Here is an 18,541-nt window from a genome sequence, read left to right as displayed (position 1 = left end):
ATCAACTTAAAAGGAATGCGGAGAATTTAGACAGAGTTCAGGGTAGAATGACAACAATAATGGAGACCTCTAAGGAAACATTAAACAGAGTCATTAGCCTGGAGAAATCTGAGAAGCTGCGTATTTATCGATCTTTAAACAAATTATGGCTTATCCCTCAAAGGAAAGGAGTCTATACTTTTTACCCCATGGAGTACCAGAAAAAGGAAATGAATTTAAATTGCACCAGGAGATATTTAACTTAGACATAAAGAGATCTTTCCAGGTAGAGAGAGAAAGAGAGAGTGGTTTAAAAAATTAACTTTCTCCGGAGGTCATTAAATGTATGCCATCTTAATTGGGTTAAGCCTAATGCTGTCTCTAATTTTCTATCACATGTTTCCTTCAGCGCTGTTAAATTCCTGCCCCTGTTATTCTGTCAATATAACAAATTATATTTTTATTATGATGGTATCTATTCCTTTGACTGAATGTCTTTCACTCTTTATTTTTAATATGTACAGAAAAATACAAGGAATAAAATCAAAATGCCTTGTGCCAGCCCAGTGCCTCTTTCTTTGTTCTTTCCCATAGAGATATTTTAGGGAATATTCTTATCTCCACATAGATTTCAATTTTAGAAAAGGTTAGGACAGCTTGACTGTTTCTAGGAATCTGGAACAAAATGAAAAATATTCCAAGTAGTCATCAAGCTAGTGTTAAATAGAATTTAACAACATTCCTCTACCCCCTGATGGGTGATATTGAGAAGAGGTTTGGGGAAGGCTCACAGCGCCGCGCCCTTCTATGACCAGAATGCCTGCAGTTTCTTTCCCTCAAGAGCCTATTCCTAGCAAGCCAGGTCACCACGCTTTCCGGGCAGAATTGCACCAAAGTATCTTCAAACTTAAGGAATACTTTTTGAAGAAGTCAAAAAGGAATTGTTTTTAAGTTTAAGAATTTTAAACTGCATTTTTGGGAACTTTTGTTCTAGTCTTGTTGGTACTGACTCCAGTCAGATAATTCAGGGGCAACATAGAAAGCCTTAGACTATTCAAACAATTCAGTGAGCTCTGTCCTCCAAAACATTCTTGTTTCAATGTTCTAAAGCAAACTCTCCCTTTATTTATTTAATCCTCATGCAAGACTCTAAAAGGGAAATTTAAAATACAGGAGATGGATCCAATTGTTGCTCCTACATGATTTCAATTTTTAAAAGTGACTCACATGGGGCACCTGGGTGGCTCAGTCAGTTAAGCATCCCACTTTGGCTCAGGTCATGATCTCACGGTTCGTGGGTTCAAGCCCCGTGTCGGGCTCTGTGCTGACAGCTCAGAGCCTGGAACCTGCTTCAGATTCTGTGTCTCCCTCTCTCTCTCCCCCTCCCCTGCTCGTGCTCTGTCTCTCTCTGTGTCTCAAAAGTAAATAAATGTTAAAAATGTATTAAAAGTGACTCACATCTGTCAAGGTGGCAGTTATTTAAAACATTAATTTGTCAAATTCTGAAAAAATACCTATAGATGCATTAATGTAATAGCCAGTAGCCACATGTGGCTATTTAAATTTAAAAGAATTAAATTAAAATTAAATTAATTGCATTTAAATTAAATTTAAAACCTCGTTACTTAGTCACACTAGCCACATTTCAAGTGCTCCACAGCTACATGGGGCTAGTGACTACCATACTGAACAGGACAGATCCAGAACATTTTCATCATAACATAAATTTCAAATTTTTTTTACTTTATTTTTTTAATATAATTTATTGTCAAGTTAGCAAACATACAACGTATACAACGTGCTCTTGGTTTTGGGGGTAGATTCCCGTGATTCATTGCTTACATACAACACCCAGTGCTCATCCCAACAAGTGCCGTCCTCAATGCCCATCACCCATTTTCCCCTCTCCCCCGCCATACGTTTGTAGGTCTGACTCTGGGTTTTCTATTCTATTCCATTGGTCTATGTGTCTGTTTTTGTGCCAATACCATATTGTCTTGATGATTACAACTTTGTAGCAGAGGCTAAAGCCCGGGATTGTGGTACCTCCCACTTTGGTTTTCTTTTTCAACATCACTTTGGCTATTTGGGGTCTTTTGTGGTTCCATATAAAATTTAGGATTGTTTATTCTAGCTTTGAGAAGAATGCCAGTGCAGTTTCGATTGGGATAGTATTGAATGTATAGATCACTTTGGGAAGTATTGACATTTTAACAACAGTTGTTCTTCCAAGCCATGAGCATGGAATGTTTTTCCATTTCTTTGTGTCTTCTTGAATTTCTTTAGTTAATTTTCTATAGTTTTCAGCCTACAGATCTTTTACATCTTTGGTTAGGTTTATTCCTGGGTATTTTATGGTTCCTAGTGCAACTGCAAATGGGATCGATTTCTTGATTTCTCATTCTGTTGCTTCGTTATTGGTGTATAGAAATGCAACCGATTCCTGTACATTGATTTTGTATCCTGTGACTTTGCTGAATTCGTGGATCAGTTCTAGTAGCTTTTTGGTGGAGTCTTTCAGGTTTTCCATGTAGAGTATCATGTCATCTGTAAAAAGTGAAAGTTTGACTTCTTTGCCAATTTGGATGCCTTTTCTTTCATTTCATTGTCTGATTCTTGTGGCTAGGACTTCCAACACTATGTTAAACAACAGTGGTGAGAGTGGACATCCCTGTCGTGTTCCTAATCTCAGGCGGAAAGCTCTCAGTTTTTCCCCATTGAAGAATATATTAGCTGTAGGCACTTCATATATGATTTTTATGATGTTATGTTCCTTCTATTCTGGCTGTCTTGAGAGTCTTTATTGAGAAAGGATGCTATATTTTGTCAAATGCTTTTTCTGCATCTATTGACAAGATCATATGGTTCTTATCCTTTCTTCTATTAATGTGATATATCACATTGATTGATTTGCAAATGTTGAACCGGTCCTGCAGCCCAGGAATGAATGCCACTTGAACATCCTGAATAATTCTTTTAACATACTGTTGAATTCGATTTGCTAGTATCTTGTTGAGAATTTTTGCATCCATGTTCATCAGGGATATTGGCCTCTAATTCTCCTTTTTAGTGAGGTCTCTGTCTGGTTTTGGAATCAAGGTAATGCTGGCTTCATAGATTGAGTCCAGAAGCTTTCTTTCTGTTTCTATTTTTTGGAACAGCTTGAGAAGGATAGGTATTAACTCTATTTCAATGCCTGATAGAATTCCTCTGGGAAGCCATCTGGCCCAAGAATCTTATTTGTTGGAAGATTTTTGATAACTGCTGCAATTTCTTCACTGGTTATGGGTCTGTTCAAATTTTCTATTTCTTCCTGTTTCAGTTTTGGTAGTGTGTCGGTATCTAGGAATTTGTCCATTTCTTTCCAGGTTGTCCGGTTTGTTGGCATAAATTTTTCATAGTATTCTCAAATAATTGCTTGTATTTCTGTGGTGTTGGTTGTGATCTCTCATTTTTCATTCATGATTTTATCTATTTGGGTTCTCTCTTCTCTTTTTGAGAAGTCTGGCTAGGGGTTTATCAATTTTGTTTATTTTTTCAAACAACCAGCTCTTACATTCATTGAGTTGTTCTACTGGTTTTTTTTATTCCATATTATTAATTTCTGCTTTAACCTTTATTATTTCTCTTCTTCTGCTGGCTTTGGGATTTCTTTGTTGCTCTGTTTCTAGTTCCTTTAAGTGTGAGGTTAGGTTTTGTATTTGGGGTTTTTCCTGTTTCTTGAGATAGGCCTGGATTGCAATGTATTTTCCTCTTAGGATGGCCTTTGCTACACCCCAAAGGATTTGGACTGTCGTGTTTTCATTTTCATTTGCTTCCATATATTTCTTAATTTCTTCTTTAATTCCCTGGTTGACCCTCATCACATAAATTTCTATTGGATGGTGCTGATCTAGATAAATAAAGACATAAAGGCATTTTATATGCATATTTATGACATATGATACCTCCTTCCCACTGTATCATCCCAGAAGTAAATATAGAGACACAGTCTTTTATGACCTCAGAAGATGGCCTCATAAGATGAATACCTTCCCTTCCCTTGATAGCAAGCAGTGGTCAAATGTAACACAACCTTTCCTGTTTCTTCTCTTCTCTCCTTGCTTCAATTTTCATCTCCTTAGTCTCTTTTCCCTCACTCCTGCATCCCTCTATTGCACTTTATGTATATCGTAATACATAAAGGTTCATCTTAGGCTTTGCTTTCTGAGAAATCCTGGAAAATTTCCTAGAAAAAAAGCCTTGTAGGCAAGGGAATTTTTCAAGTCCTTGGGTCAGAAGCATGCTTGCAGTGTTGAGATATGGCTATGTTCTTGAACTTTGACTTTCATGTCTATAAAATGTGCTAGTTGGGCAATGTATCAGTATTTATAAAAATATGAAACTCATATATTTACACATACAAATCCTGTGTATTTATAAGATTACATCAATGTTTATTGTCTTTTTCATTTATGCTAAGTTTCCCCTGCTTTTACAACTTTGCAATCTTATATGAGGGCATCTAAAGGAGTCTCAGTGGAATTTTTATGTAAAATGATTGCTTAATAAGTCTTCAGTTGGTTAACTGCTCTTATACATCTACTTTTGAAATTCAAGTGAGATTTTTTTTTTTTTTTCCTCTTTCTCTGACCTAATAGGCCAGGATTTTTCAAGTCTTTGTGGGCATCTGCATCCTGTGGAAACTTTCCTAGATGCCTGCCTCCCATCTAAGATATTGTTTCAACTAATTTGGGAGGAAGCCCCATAATCTGCATTTTTCACCAGGATGAGAAGGCCTTCCCAATGAATACCCTTTTGACATTGTATTTTAACATTGTATGAACAACAAATGATAAGCTTCATGGTATTTGGGTGTTTTAGTGGTTTAGAACACTCAGTTATAAGCCAGCTCTTTCCATAAAAGGTTTATACTCCCATGGCACAGACAGGTATAACATAAATAGCTATAAATTTTCCATTTAATACATTATTTATCCATAGAAACAATTCACACAACTTATAGAAAAGCAAATTTTAACTGACATGTCAAGGATGAAAACATTTTAGTTATTAATTGCATGGAGCTGCCTCTACTAAAGTAATTCCGGGTATTAGTATTCAACAGATTTTCCTTGTGGTAAATGATAAATCCATTAAAATAATGATTTTTAAAGATGGATGATGGCAAACCAAAAACAGTAGGACCATTATTCTAGTAAAGTTTGGCATTCACTCTACTCAAGAGATGCAAATTTTCTTATATGAAGATGGAGGCATTAAATGTTAGTAGATGTTGTGATGTCTTAAAAATTATTGCTGAAAAATCTATAATTATTTTTAAATATTCAAGATACATGGGATATTCAGAATACTATGAATATTATGTTACCACATGACTTTCTTTTCCAAAATCTTTCAAGAATTCTTTCCCACTTGCTTGTGGAAGTAAGTCCATTCTCCTTAGCTTTTTCTTGTAAGCCTTCTGTGATCTGCTGCTGATTCAGTCTTTGGATTTTATCTCTTGAAATCTCCTAATAGTCCCACTCATGCACTCTATGCTTGTTTCCAAAAAGGTAGTGTTTCCCACAGGATGTCCCTGAAAGCACTAATTTGGGGAGACTAATAGGTGTTATATTTTAATTTAAAAAATCTCCAAAGTCCAATGCATCTGGGAATTGATATGATAAGCAAAGTTAATCAAGTTTCTTTTCTATATTCTCAGAGTCTTTAGGATGCTAGTGTGAATTAATAGCCAAGGATTGGATGTAGAGTGAAATATTTCCCAAATGAATTTTTTCACAAAATACCTTCTTTACAGAGTACTTATTGAGAACAATGTTGAAGGACATAGTTTAGGAAAACTTGAGATGTTGAGAAGAGAACAGGGTTTGAAATCTAGCCTTGGGATCAAATCCTCAATATTCACCAGTTGACCCTGGACAGGTAAATCTATTGACTTGTGTTTCTTGCCAGAAAAATTAGAATTATGTCTAACTTAAAAGCCATTGTAGTAATTAATAAGGAAACATATATTAAACAGCTGATATTGACCTTTGTCATAGTAAATATTACTTTCATTGTCTTTCCTTAACTTCTAGCCAAATTAAATTCTTCAGTTTCCTTGACTCTATGTAACTCTGATTCTGGAGGTGATAGAACTCTTTGGGAATCAATCATTTCTATGTGTCCCATTATTTAAATAATAGTAATTAATAATAATGATGATGATGATGATGATAAGTTAACATGTAACTTGTTTCTTCATGCGATTTTTGGCCTCTCCTACTGTTGTTACTCTTTCATCCTTCAAATTCACCTTCTGTATGAAGCCTTTTCTTTAATCCTCACACTAAAGCTAGTATCTTCTCTTGTATTCCTCTGGAAATATTTCTTGCACTATTATTTTGTACACCCTTAATTTTGTGGGAAATAGATTGTAATGAACTACTAAATTGTAAGTTCTGTGTATTCAGATGTCAATTATTATTTGACCAGCACAAAATATTTAATTGAGTTGAATGTGTAAATGATCGAGAAATGGCTTATTTTCTAGGAAAATTACAAGCAGCAAGACTGTCTTCTTAATTAGGCGACAATGAAGTTTCAATGACTGATTGCTGAAATCAACAATCTGCCTGTTGATTTCTGACCCACCTTTTTAAAAATGAATTTAAAAATTTTCTATTGCTTTCAGTGTTCATTGGATGATGAAAAATTTCAGTTTATCCATGTCTCTTATTAGCATTTTCATGACCGTTGACCCAATATTCTCCTGCAAAATTTTGCTAATTTTTTTCTTGGAGTTCTCAAGAAATATCTAAGTTCTATACTTCCCTGGATTTAAGGTAAAATGTATTGGACTGCATTTAAAGGTTGTACATTAGTTCATAAAATTAAAATACCTCTTCTTGTTTTCTGCTTAAATATCAGTGTTCAGAAGCTGCAGGGACACCTGGGTGGCTCAACAGGTTAAGCGTTCCACTCTTGGTTTCCTCTCAGGTCATGAACTTGCAGTTCGTGGGTTTGAAACCTGCATCCACACTAGGTGTGGAGTTCTCCCTCTTGGAATGCTTGGAATTTCCCTCTCTCAATAGGTTAAGCTTTCCACTCTTGGTTTCCTCTCAGGACATGAACTTGCAGTTCGTGGGTTTGAGACCTGCATCAGGCTCCACACTAGGTGTGGAGTTCTCCCTCTTGGAACGCTTGGAATTCTCCCTCTCTCCTTCGTTCTCTACCCCTCCCCCACTCGTGCTGTCTCTCTTTCTCTCTCTCTCTTTCAAAATAAATAAATAAAACTTAAAAAAAAAAGAAGAAAGAAAGTGCATGACAGATTGGATGAAAAACATGGATTTTTAGCCAGATATTCTTGGCCTAAAATCTTGGGCTGGCCACTTATTTACATGTATGAACTTGAAGTTTGGAGAATTTAAGCACACTCCTAACTTTGTTGAAGGGAGATACTTCATAGGGTTTTTGTGAAGAGTTAATAAAATATATATGCAAATACTGTTTATTAGTAAATGAACATATTTTAGATATAATTAGATAGTGTATCTAAAGTTTATATAAACACTTGTTGTTAATAACATTTAATTTCAGTGCTCCAAAATACATGTGGAGTTATTTTCATATTCTTTACTTGCTTCAATATCATTAAACAAATAGGAAATTTGTTGATCCATATATGGATTGAGAATGGTTGGGAGTCCAGGACCTTCCTTAGTCTTCATCCTCAGATATCAGTACTCAGACTTTTAACAACCTTCTCACTAAGTACTAATTATATACTAAGTTACATTTCCCTGGAGGTAGCTCTTGCTTAATCTTACGCTTTAGTAGAAAGGCCCACTGAATCACACAGCAACCGAGGAGTAAGTTCCACACCTGAAAGAGAAAGAAAGTTATGAGGGCATAAAGAATTATTAGGATTATGAGACAAAAATTATTTTAATGTACATCCTGATGTGATATTTCACCACGTCAAGACACAGGGAGGCTGACGTAGCAAGCGTGTGAATACTAGTGAGCCTCAGATTTACCGAGAAGGACACAGCTCACATCAAAAGTCACACTACCAGGCCTCTTGGAAAATTGCACTAATTTCACACCATCCTCCCCATTCCCATTCTCCTAGTTGTAGAAGTGGTTGCTGGTAAGTTTGGATAAATTCATTTTTGATATTGGCTCCCTCTTGTTCTCTAAGTCACAAAGGCGTCCACAATTCCTGCCAATCAAAATTAATGTCTAGTTTTAATAGGTGTTTCAAGTGGTCTTTAATTAGAAGAGAATTATTCAAGGAAAAAAGGGAAGCATTATGCTTAATACTTCAGAGAAAGGAGGAAGAAAGTGCCATATAATCAAAGGAGTATAAAGATAATGAAAGGACTACAAAAACCTATTTATTCTGAGAAAATAACTTTTATCCCAAAACAGTTCTTATTGAAGATAATCAATTTGGGATTCTATTTCTACTGCTATTCTGCTCCTATCTCTGGGTATTCTTTTTTTTAAGTTTATTTATTTATTTTGAGAGAGAGAGAGAGAGAGAGAGAGAGAGAGAAGCAGAGAGAGAGCATCCCAAGCAGGCACCGTGCTGTCAGTGCAGAGTCCGATGTGGGGCTCGATCCAACGAACCGAGAGATTGTGTCCTGAGCTGAAATCCAGATTTGGACACTCAACCAACTGAGCCTTCCAAGCACCCCTATGTTTTTATTTTATATAAAACAGAGGTCAAAGTTCTTAGAAAATATTAAATGAGGCCAGAAATACAATAGTCATAATAATGACTTGGCGTAAATTGTGTATTTTAAACTGACCCAAACATGCACATTTTTACCTGACATTTAAGTTCCCTTGGTATCTAGGAGAGAAAGATTATTCTTTCTATGTAAATAATTTTTCCCAGTGAAGAGTGAAATGTTCTTTCTTTTGTCGTGTCCAAGTTCTTTGTGTTTCACAGACCTACCAGCAGAACCCTGCTCTCTGCCTGATGCCTATAATAATCTTAAACCTTCTTCTCTTTTGGCTCAGATAACCTAAGTTGAGTACTCTTTTGTTCACAAGCACCCCAAGTCTTTCTTATTAGATCAATTCTGTCTTCCCAGCTTACACTAATCCTGGTATCTTCAGAAAAGAAGAATACATGGTTTGTTTTTTTGGTTTTTTTTGCAGATACCAAATTATTTATGACAAAGGAAAAGAGCAGCCACACAGAAACCTCTAAAGATAGAGAAATTGGCAATGTGTTCTGAAGTGGAAACATGAAGAGGGAATAAAAATAATAGCATTTCCGGAAGAACTGACCTTGCTTGATTGGATTTGTACAGTGTTCCCACCAAACTAACTCGCTCACTGTCCCCAGGCACATTTTACACCTGCCCTCCTCCCTGCTGGTGCTCTTGTTCCCTCAGTTTTGTGCGGTTACCCAGCTGGATTGCATCCAGTCTTTAGCTATTTGATAATGCCTTACTTGTTCAGAAGCTGGGGCTGATCATTTTATTCTCTGAATAAGCTTATTATCTATTTTTATCAGTAGCTATTTTTCAGTTTCCTGGGACAGTTCTCCTTGTCCTCTCGTGCAAGCTCCTTCCTTGCTTCCTGCTGAACTTTGTGATTCAAGTTGGACCTGGCTTCCTTTTCCAGATCCCACTGTCGGTCGGCCAATATGGAGCAACCAGTGTCAGCACCTGACCAACGTCAGGCCAATCATATTATCACACTCCCATGTCTGGCCAATTTACTCCCTTCTTGGTATTTTGTTAATTGGTGTATTTGTTTTATTGTGCTTTAACTCGGGACAAGAAATATCATTCAAAATCCATCTATTATAGTAAATCTAAGAAATGTGAACTTGGGGCCCATCTCCTAGAGCCATGCTGAAGTGGCTAATATTACAGAATAAAATTGAGAAAAAGACAAAGACAGTGATTGAGACTTTTGGAGTACAACAACTGCAAGCTCAGTTTTAATCATGTATGAGGTCTAGCTAGACCCTTGCTCCCTTGGGGTTTTTTCAAAATACATAAAATGATGTACCTTCTAGAAATACGTAATGATGTACATTTTAGAAATTAGAAGATAGCAAGTTAATATGCCAATATTTTTCTTTAAAGTTACAGGATATCATGATTTTATTGGTCTTTTATATATGGGGGGTTTCAAATTGCTTGGGAACAGCAACTATATTTTATGTTTTTTGCATCCTTTGCGGCAGCACCACAGCAGAAGGGACTCCGTGAGCGCTTGTCGATTGACCTGAGAAGACACAGTTGTAAGGTTTCTTCCACTCTTTCGAAGTTGTGTCTTGCCACTCTAGTCAAATCCTGGCATTAGTATTAACAAGCTAAGAGGGAAAACATCATAAATTACCTTGTATTCATTAAAAGCAATGTATTTGGTATTGGAATAGAACATTAACTTTTATATAAAGAGATAATAAAGGCCAACTCTTCTGTCTTCCAAATAAGGAAACTGAGACGCAAGAATATTAAGTAACTTGCTCAGGTGCATGCAGATATAATCAGAATAAGGATTAAAAATCCAGTTCACCCAAACTCGGATTCCTCTGAATCACAATCACATCTTTACATCTCTTGTAATAGTTAAATGAGCTATTAAAATGAACTACTTGAACGTTCTATCAAAATGCATTTTCAGATAGCTGTCTTCATTACTGACATATATTTAGGTGAGTCAGATATATTGCCATAAATCAGATAACATAAGCTAGTGGGTTCTGTGATTTTTTTTTATTTCCTACACAAAAAATAACATTGGTGTCCAATGCCTCCAAACTACCTCTTATTTATTTTATTTCTTAATCAGCCTTATATAAAACTTTATATTCCCATCAATAAAATAAAACAGGAAATGAGACATCAAATGAGACTAAGAACACCGATGATAGTAGTATCCTAGAAACAAAAATCTATTCACTTAGCTTTTTCTTATTGTGATTTCTTTGGAATGGAATCATATAGTCAAGTTCACTTTTATCAAGTCAAAGTACTAAGTCATATTGATTAGTCTTACTAGGATAAAAAGGCTTATCTCTGATTGCACACCTGGTCTTCTACAAAGTGTTATGACATTTCAGAATATGTGAAGTATACACAAAATTGGCTGTTTGATATTCTAATTTGTGTATCAAAAAAGACAGCTCTTCATTTGCTTCATTGACGGCGATTGTGTTGTGTGAGATCAGGAATAATATTTTTGAATTTGGGAGTGATTTTAATAGTCTGAAGTATTACTTTCACAAAGGTAATACAAAGTTGGAAAGGACTAGAAATTAAAAACTTTTATTGCCAGGCTAAAAATAGGAAAGTCAACAAAACACTCAAATTACTAGGTAGATAAGGATCTGTCCTATTATATATTTCACCATCGGGAGGTCAATTTCCCTTGGCTGTGTTTCCTCACAGGTGATATTCAGATTTCTCCAGGAATCTTTCTTTATCTGAATTTCACTTTTTCTTCTCAATATCCGATTCTAACCTACTTAAGACTGACGAATACTTAATCACTCATTCATTTATTTGAAATTGAGGTTGAAACCACCACTGAAGCTTCATAGTGACTTACCTATAGATTTGGACGTAGTCACGCTTAAGAACATTACCAGTGCTTCTTAAAAGTATGCATGAAATTTCATTAGGTATGTCATTATTTTAAGACTTCAGAGTGATATATATATGTGTAAATGCATATCCATATGTATATATATACATATCATATATACATATACGTATATATATATATCATGGTTGCACTAAACCCAGTCCAGTCATTCCTACTAAAATCCTAGAACAATGATCTCACTCCTAAGCAAAACAATCTACATGATAGATTCAATATGTAAATAAATAATTAGAAAGAACTAACTGGGCCAGATTAGATAGAGTAGCAATATCGTAATCTCATAGGACTGGATGGAGAAACAAAACAATAAAGGAGGGGCGGCTGGGTGGCTCATTCTGTTGAGCGAGTGCCTGACTGTTGATTTCAGCTCAGGTCATGATCTCCTGGTTGGTGAGTTAGAGCTATGCGTCAGGCACTGCCCTGACAGAGCGGAGCCTGCTTGGGGTTCCCTCTGTCCCTCTCCCCCACTCGTGCTCACTCTGTCGCTCTCTCTCTCTCAAAGGATAGATAAATAAAAAAGAAGATAGATTAAAAAAAAAAGAAGAAACAAAACAATAAAGGTAACTGAGAAGAATCAGCTAGTGATGTAGAGGAAAAACCAGGCACATTATAAATAATCTGTGTTAGCTTTCTTTTCTTCCTAAATAATTGCTTTACAATATATACCATTCGTGTATAATACAGTGATCTCATAGTAATGTTATCAATTATTTTTCTTTGTAATTTTACAAATCCCTTTAGATATTGCCATAAGAAACATCTAAAAATATATAATATACTATCAGCTTTTGTACAATGATCCTTAAGTCTTTTTAAGTTATTTTAGGGCAGATCATTCACGGTGAGAAATATCACTAACAGTTATAGGAGAGAGATGTTTAGGAGACAGGCTAATATGTCATTAATAGTCAGGAGTATTTATTTAACAGAACATCATGTAATTCTTAATAATTGTACACATACTTGAGGTAACATAATGGGATAACAAATATATTTTGGGGCAGTAATTGAAATCCCAGTTATTACACTTCATGTATTATTACTTTTCTGAGTTGCCCCAAAGAATGAATTTTAGCAAATAATAATCGTGACCACACAACTTTTTGCAAATAATTTTATTTATTGAGGTAAAAAAATTTGAAAATCTCTTGGTAGGTCATGATATGCTGTAAATACATTGCTTGCTTTTATATGAAAGGGTCCACAATATATGGTATTTATATATATTCTAGTGTAAATAGAATTATAGCAATTCATTTAATAATTGAATTCCCACTTTCTTAAAAGTTTATTTATTTAGGGGCGCCTGGGTGGCACAGTCGGTTAAGCGTCGGACTTCAGCCAGGTCACGATCTCGCGGACCCTCAGTTCCAGCCCCGCGTCGGGCTCTGGGCTGATGGCTCAGAGCCTGGAGCCTGCTTCTGATCTGTGTCTCCCTCTCTCTCTGCCCCTCCCCCGTTCATGCTCTGTCTCTCTCTGTCCCAAAAATAAATAAAAAACGTTGAAAAAAAAATTAAAAAAAAAATAAAAAAATAAAAAAGTTTATTTATTTAAGTAATCTCTAGACCCAACGTGAGCTCAAACTCACAACCCTGAGATCAAAAGTCACAAGCTTTTCCAGGCATGAGCCAGCCATGAATTCCCAGGCACCCCTGAACTCCCGGAACTTTTGACTGATTGAAATTGAAGAAGCTTAAAAACTTACATTTGGAATTTGATTTGCATTTTTTTGTTTCTTTGGTATCTAGTACTTTTTTTTTATTGGATTACAGGCATTATGCATTTATGTTGAGTGCTGTGTTATTTTGACATTCTTTTAAGTGATTAACTTTTTCTGGCAAGCACTAAAATTGCTTGCAGATTAACATGATGTTTGGATCCTTTCTTTTATGATATTTTAGGCTAGATCTAGAATGGCCCTTATTCTTGGGTTGAATCAACCTTTTGTGTAAAACCTGGCCCTTTTAGGATAGTTACTGAATGCCCATGTATTAATAAGGTGAAAAGTAAAACAATACCCAACTGTATGTGTGTTCTAGGAGTTTTCTATAGTCCCACAGTAGTTTTTCTTTGTCAGAAGTTGTGCTTGACTGGCCTCATGGTGTTTCTCCCTATGCATGTATAGAATTGCTATTCAGCCAAACACTCAGGGAAACCTCTTTGCAGATTTCTAGAGCTCTCTCTCTCTCTTTCTCTTCTTTCCTCTTAGATATTTCACACTGCAAATTTGAGCTCTCTTGACTTCCACAAACTCCAGCCTCTGTCTTTTCAACTAGTTTGAGTACCACCAGCTTCAAACATGAAATGTCATTTCTTTTAATTAATGAGGAGATTGAAATATCAGATAATTAAGTTATAAACACATTGGCTTATTTTAATACTAACATTTTAAATAACAGGACAGAATAGAGGAGGATTATTTTTTAGGAAAACCATGGGTCTGACGGGATTTAAGGATTAATAATTTTGTCTTATTTATGGATATGACTTACAAAATAAGTGACTGTAAATGTGATTGAGGACCAAGAGTAATATAAGATGTTCCTAAACTGATAAGTCATATTCTAATGCAAAAGTATTTGAATTAAAATGTAATTTTGGAAATCTGATGATTTTTACAAACCTATACATTTTAATTTTTTTATTATTTTTTTAAGTTTATTTATTTATTTTGAGAGAGACATAGCATGAGTGGGGCAAGGACAGAGAGAGAGGGAGAGAGAGAGAATTCTAAACAGGCTTTATGCTGCCAGCACAGAGCCCAATGCGGGACTCAGACCCACGAAGCCACAAAATCACGACCTGAGCCAAAACCAAGAGTCCTACGCTTAACCAACTGAGCCACTCAGGTGCCTCAATAAACCTGTACATTTTTAGATTCAGGTTTTATGCCACCACTTACCACCTGTACAGGTGTTTCTTCCTCCTTCTATTTGTTTTTTTTTTTAAATTTTTTTTAACGTTTATTTTATTTTTGAGACAGGGAGAGACAGCATGAATGGGGGAGGGTCAGAAAGAATGGGAGACACAGAATCTGAAACAGGCTCCAGGCCCTGGGCTGTCAGCACAGAGCCCTACGCGGGGCTCGAACTCACGGACCGCGAGATCATGACCTGAGCCGAGGTCGGATGCTTAACGGACTGAGCCACCCAGGCGCCCCTTCCTCCTTCTATTTGAAGTTCATGAATTTTCTATTTAATTACATAAGTACTACAATGTTGATTTATTAATTAATTTGCATTTCTCATTATTTTAATATCAGCAAAAAAAGCTATTAAGTGTCTTCCAGGAATATGATAAACAATAGAAATATGATGGAGGTCCGTCACTGAAAAGTTCACAGGCCAGATAAAATTCCAGAAAAGTAACTGGGTAATTATAATTGAGCATCTTGCTGTCGGGGTACAGCAAAGACAAGTGAAGTGGCTTTGGAGAGGGGGTAGACAACATTCTTCTTAAAGGTAACATGCAGATGGGATTTTGAAGAATGAACAGAAGTGGTGTATATATATATATACATATATATGTATATATATATACACCTACATATATATGTATATGTATACATATATGTGTATATATATCGTTATATATATGTAGATATATATTTATAAATTATACATTTATATATGTACGTATTTGTATATAGGCATTCATAATATATGATAATACCAATATATGTTATGTGTATGTTTGTATATATAAATTTCAGAGAGAGTGAGAGATCTATATAGATAGATATCTATTTCTATATGGATAAGTGATAATGTTTGCTAAACACATCTTGATAAAGTGGTGGTGCAAATACATAAGGATTCTTTGGAATTCAGTGTTTCACTTTAAGTATCCCAGACTTAAAAATCCATTTACTACCTAGTAGGGTGGTTCTGCCCATTGCAACATTTTTATAGTTACAAGAAAGTACGTGCTGTTTTCAAAGAGGTACGATTTAAAAATAAAAATCTTTTTACCAAAACGTTGGAGTCAGTGACAACTCTGGAAGCAGCTTCCAGAATTAATATAAATCTCATTAAGGTTAACTCACATTTGTTTTTCTCAACTGTCATGTGAAGGAAATACAGAATTACATTAAAAAGTCTAGATAAGTGATTAAAACGATAAAGAACTAAGGACAACCAGAAAGTAAGTAAAAAGAAAAACCAAATCAATTGACATAAAATATTTTCAAGAACTTCACAGGGTCGCCTAGGCGGCTTAGTCGGGTAAGCATCTGACTATTTCAGCTCAGGTCATGAACTCACTGTTGGTGAGATAGATCCCTGAGTCGGCTCTGCTCTCTCAGTGCAGATTCTGCTTGAGATTCTCTCTCCCTCTTTCTCTCTCTATCTCTCTCTCTCCACCCGTCCCCTGCTCTCTCTCCCTCTTTCAAAAATAAATAAACACTAAAAAAATAATGTTATAGTATTTTCAAGAATTTCATATTTTTTGAGAAGCATAGTTTCTGGCTTTGATAGATACACATGAGCTCTTAGCTCACAGTATCTGAAAGTTTTAATGTCTTTATTCACAAAACACAATAAAAACCATTGTCCAAAGAGTGCTTCAACCTTGGCCTGTATAAATGGCTTTATTCTGCTCTCATGCAATGGATGAATTGTAGTTTATATGATTAACAGAACTAGAGTGTGAAACAATGAATGAGTGTAACTGCGTATCGTGGGGGAAAGCAACAACAAGATCAAGCCCACTGAAAACGCTTGTGTGATCTCAGAAAACATTGCACTGGCACTCAGGAATCTCATCTGGGCTTTGTCACTGGGCCTGTGTGCGATCTGCTGCCCATCACTGAACTTACCTGGGAAAGTGCTATCTCATCTCAAAGCCAAGGGGGTAGGTCTATATCAGCTCTGTATTTCCTTTGGGCTCTGAAATTCTATGATGAAAAAAATTTTATTGCCTGATGAGTGAATACATGATCAATGCTCAGCAAAGTGCTGTGTGAGGTAACATGGAACATTTTTTAAATCTCTAATTAATACCCTAACAATCTTGAGATATACTGAGAAAGACTCTCAAAGTATAAGCATATAAAATACATTTTTGGTAAATGAGAACCCAGGAGATTCTAAGTTATATCATACCTAATACAAGAGATATTCTGAGACTTAATTATAATGATTTACCCAGCAAGGAGAGAAATAACAGAAATCTTTTACAACCCACTAGTCAATAGCAAGACAGAAGTTTACAAATAGCTGCCAATAAATATAATCATAAACTTAACGACATATAATCTTTTGTTTCTCCCTTCTTAAGGAAGTAAACGATAACTGAGAATTAATTCAAGGATAATTCCAAAATAGTTTATTAAAGTATCCTTCTTATTACTGATGCCAGCTTTTAGCAAATTAAGTGTTTTTGTTGAAAAAGCATGTGCAAATAAAAAGGGATAGAAGCTCTAACCCAAAAAAGAATGCCTGTTAATTGCCTCCTAAAAAAAATACAACAAAAACCAAGTTACTGAATGTACAGCTGCAGTTAGCACTCCATCGTTGAGCTGTGATGGACAATACTGGTCCTGTACAGACTCAGGCTGCATTAATGCTGCTCGTTTTGTTTCTGAAGACAAAAAGAATAAAAAAAGGAAAAGAAAAAGAAGAAAGTATATGAAACAACTTCAGTTCTCACTAAGCCGAATCTGCGATCCCATCTGTTCAGATGTCATGCTTTTAGAAGGAAAAAGAAATCAGCCTCGAAAGCAAACCTCCTTCATCCTAATACGATTAAGATATTCAGCAGAAAAACTAGATAAAGTCTTTGGGTTTTTACTCAACTTGAGCAAGTGTAAGTAGTGAAGCCACCATTGTTTAGAAATATCTAGGGCAACTTGCTCTTCTCAGGAAGCGTGTGAATGACGCAGTGCGCTGGACCTATAAGAAGTGATGTCACCTCCTCTCCTTGGCACCGTTTGAACAGTGAACTACACATTTTCAGGGTAATAACTAAGAATCCTGCTAAGTTCTCCCATTTTATTAAAGGCAAAGGGGTGGTTTATCTGAAACTATCCAATAGTAGCATCACGTTATTTTTTTTCCTTTTAATTTTTTTCTTTTAATTTTTAAGGAAGGACACGTAAGTGCCCATCAAAACAATTTTACTGTGTCTTCTTTGTGCCTCAGCAGGACAGAAATTTGATATAAACATAAAATGCTATTTCCTGATGAAATGCTTACTAGAGAATAACTAATGGGCTAAAAACAGTTTAATTGTAGACTTGATTAATTTTTTTTTAGTCCCTGTTTGTATTGGCTTCTCAAGGGCAATCAATATTGCATTGCTTTAGGATTTATAATATTGGTGAATAATCTGCTCCATAATTTAAAACACAGTCAAAGACACATTGTTCAACTTTAGGAAAAAGCTTCAGATTCTATAATTTCTCAGAATTAAGATTTATCTTATCATTATTGATTATGATAATTTTACATGTTCCAGTAAGGCTTAAAAACAGATGATATATTAATGATTTTGCACTTTATTAAATACAGCTAATTTTATGATACTCTTTTTGTATCAATCTGGGTATAAGAACTTATTATCTTAATGTTCCTATTATCATGACTCGGATATATTCTCCTTCGCAAAAGGAAATATACAAAGGAGACTGAAGGCCTAAAATCTCCATATTGGATACCAGGAATTGGGTAAAGGAGGAATCCAAAAACACTTACAATTGATTAAAACAACCTATGCAGACTCATTAAAAAATGTGCTGAGTACATGGATCTTCTATTCTTTATACTAGTTAATGAAAGGAACAATTACGACATTCTGTGATATGAATGAAATTAGAGAGTTTCTTTTTTAACATGTTCTTAAGTCTTTAAGTATTTTCTTTATAATAGATAGTGAACACTCATTATGTGCCAGACACTAGACAAAGTCTTTTAGTGTTGTCTCTTATACGTTATTCAGTGTA

The 18,541-nt window shown here is 35.4% G+C and overlaps 1 protein-coding gene across 1 annotated transcript in view; it reads right to left on the bottom strand.

Moving 5' to 3' along the window:
• LOC112866564 (uncharacterized) overlaps window positions 1–17,287 on the bottom strand; it is a 118,841-nt gene extending 101,554 nt beyond the window's left edge. The window contains exons 1-2 of the mRNA XM_086715220.1: window positions 17,251–17,287; window positions 17,084–17,181 (exon numbers count right to left, since the gene is read on the bottom strand). Coding sequence (XP_086571346.1) covers window positions 17,084–17,181; window positions 17,251–17,287 — 135 coding nt within the window. The remainder of the gene's footprint in view (window positions 1–17,083; window positions 17,182–17,250) is intronic.
• Between the last annotated feature and the right edge of the window lie 1,254 nt (window positions 17,288–18,541).

This window comes from Puma concolor, chromosome C1 (genome assembly GCF_028749965.1).
Source record: "Puma concolor isolate L17-30 chromosome C1, mPumCon1.1.hap2, whole genome shotgun sequence".
NCBI classification, from domain to species: domain Eukaryota; kingdom Metazoa; phylum Chordata; class Mammalia; order Carnivora; family Felidae; genus Puma; species Puma concolor.
The sequence above is the reverse complement of the archived record's forward strand: the minus strand, read 5'-3'. Positions and strand labels throughout refer to the sequence as shown.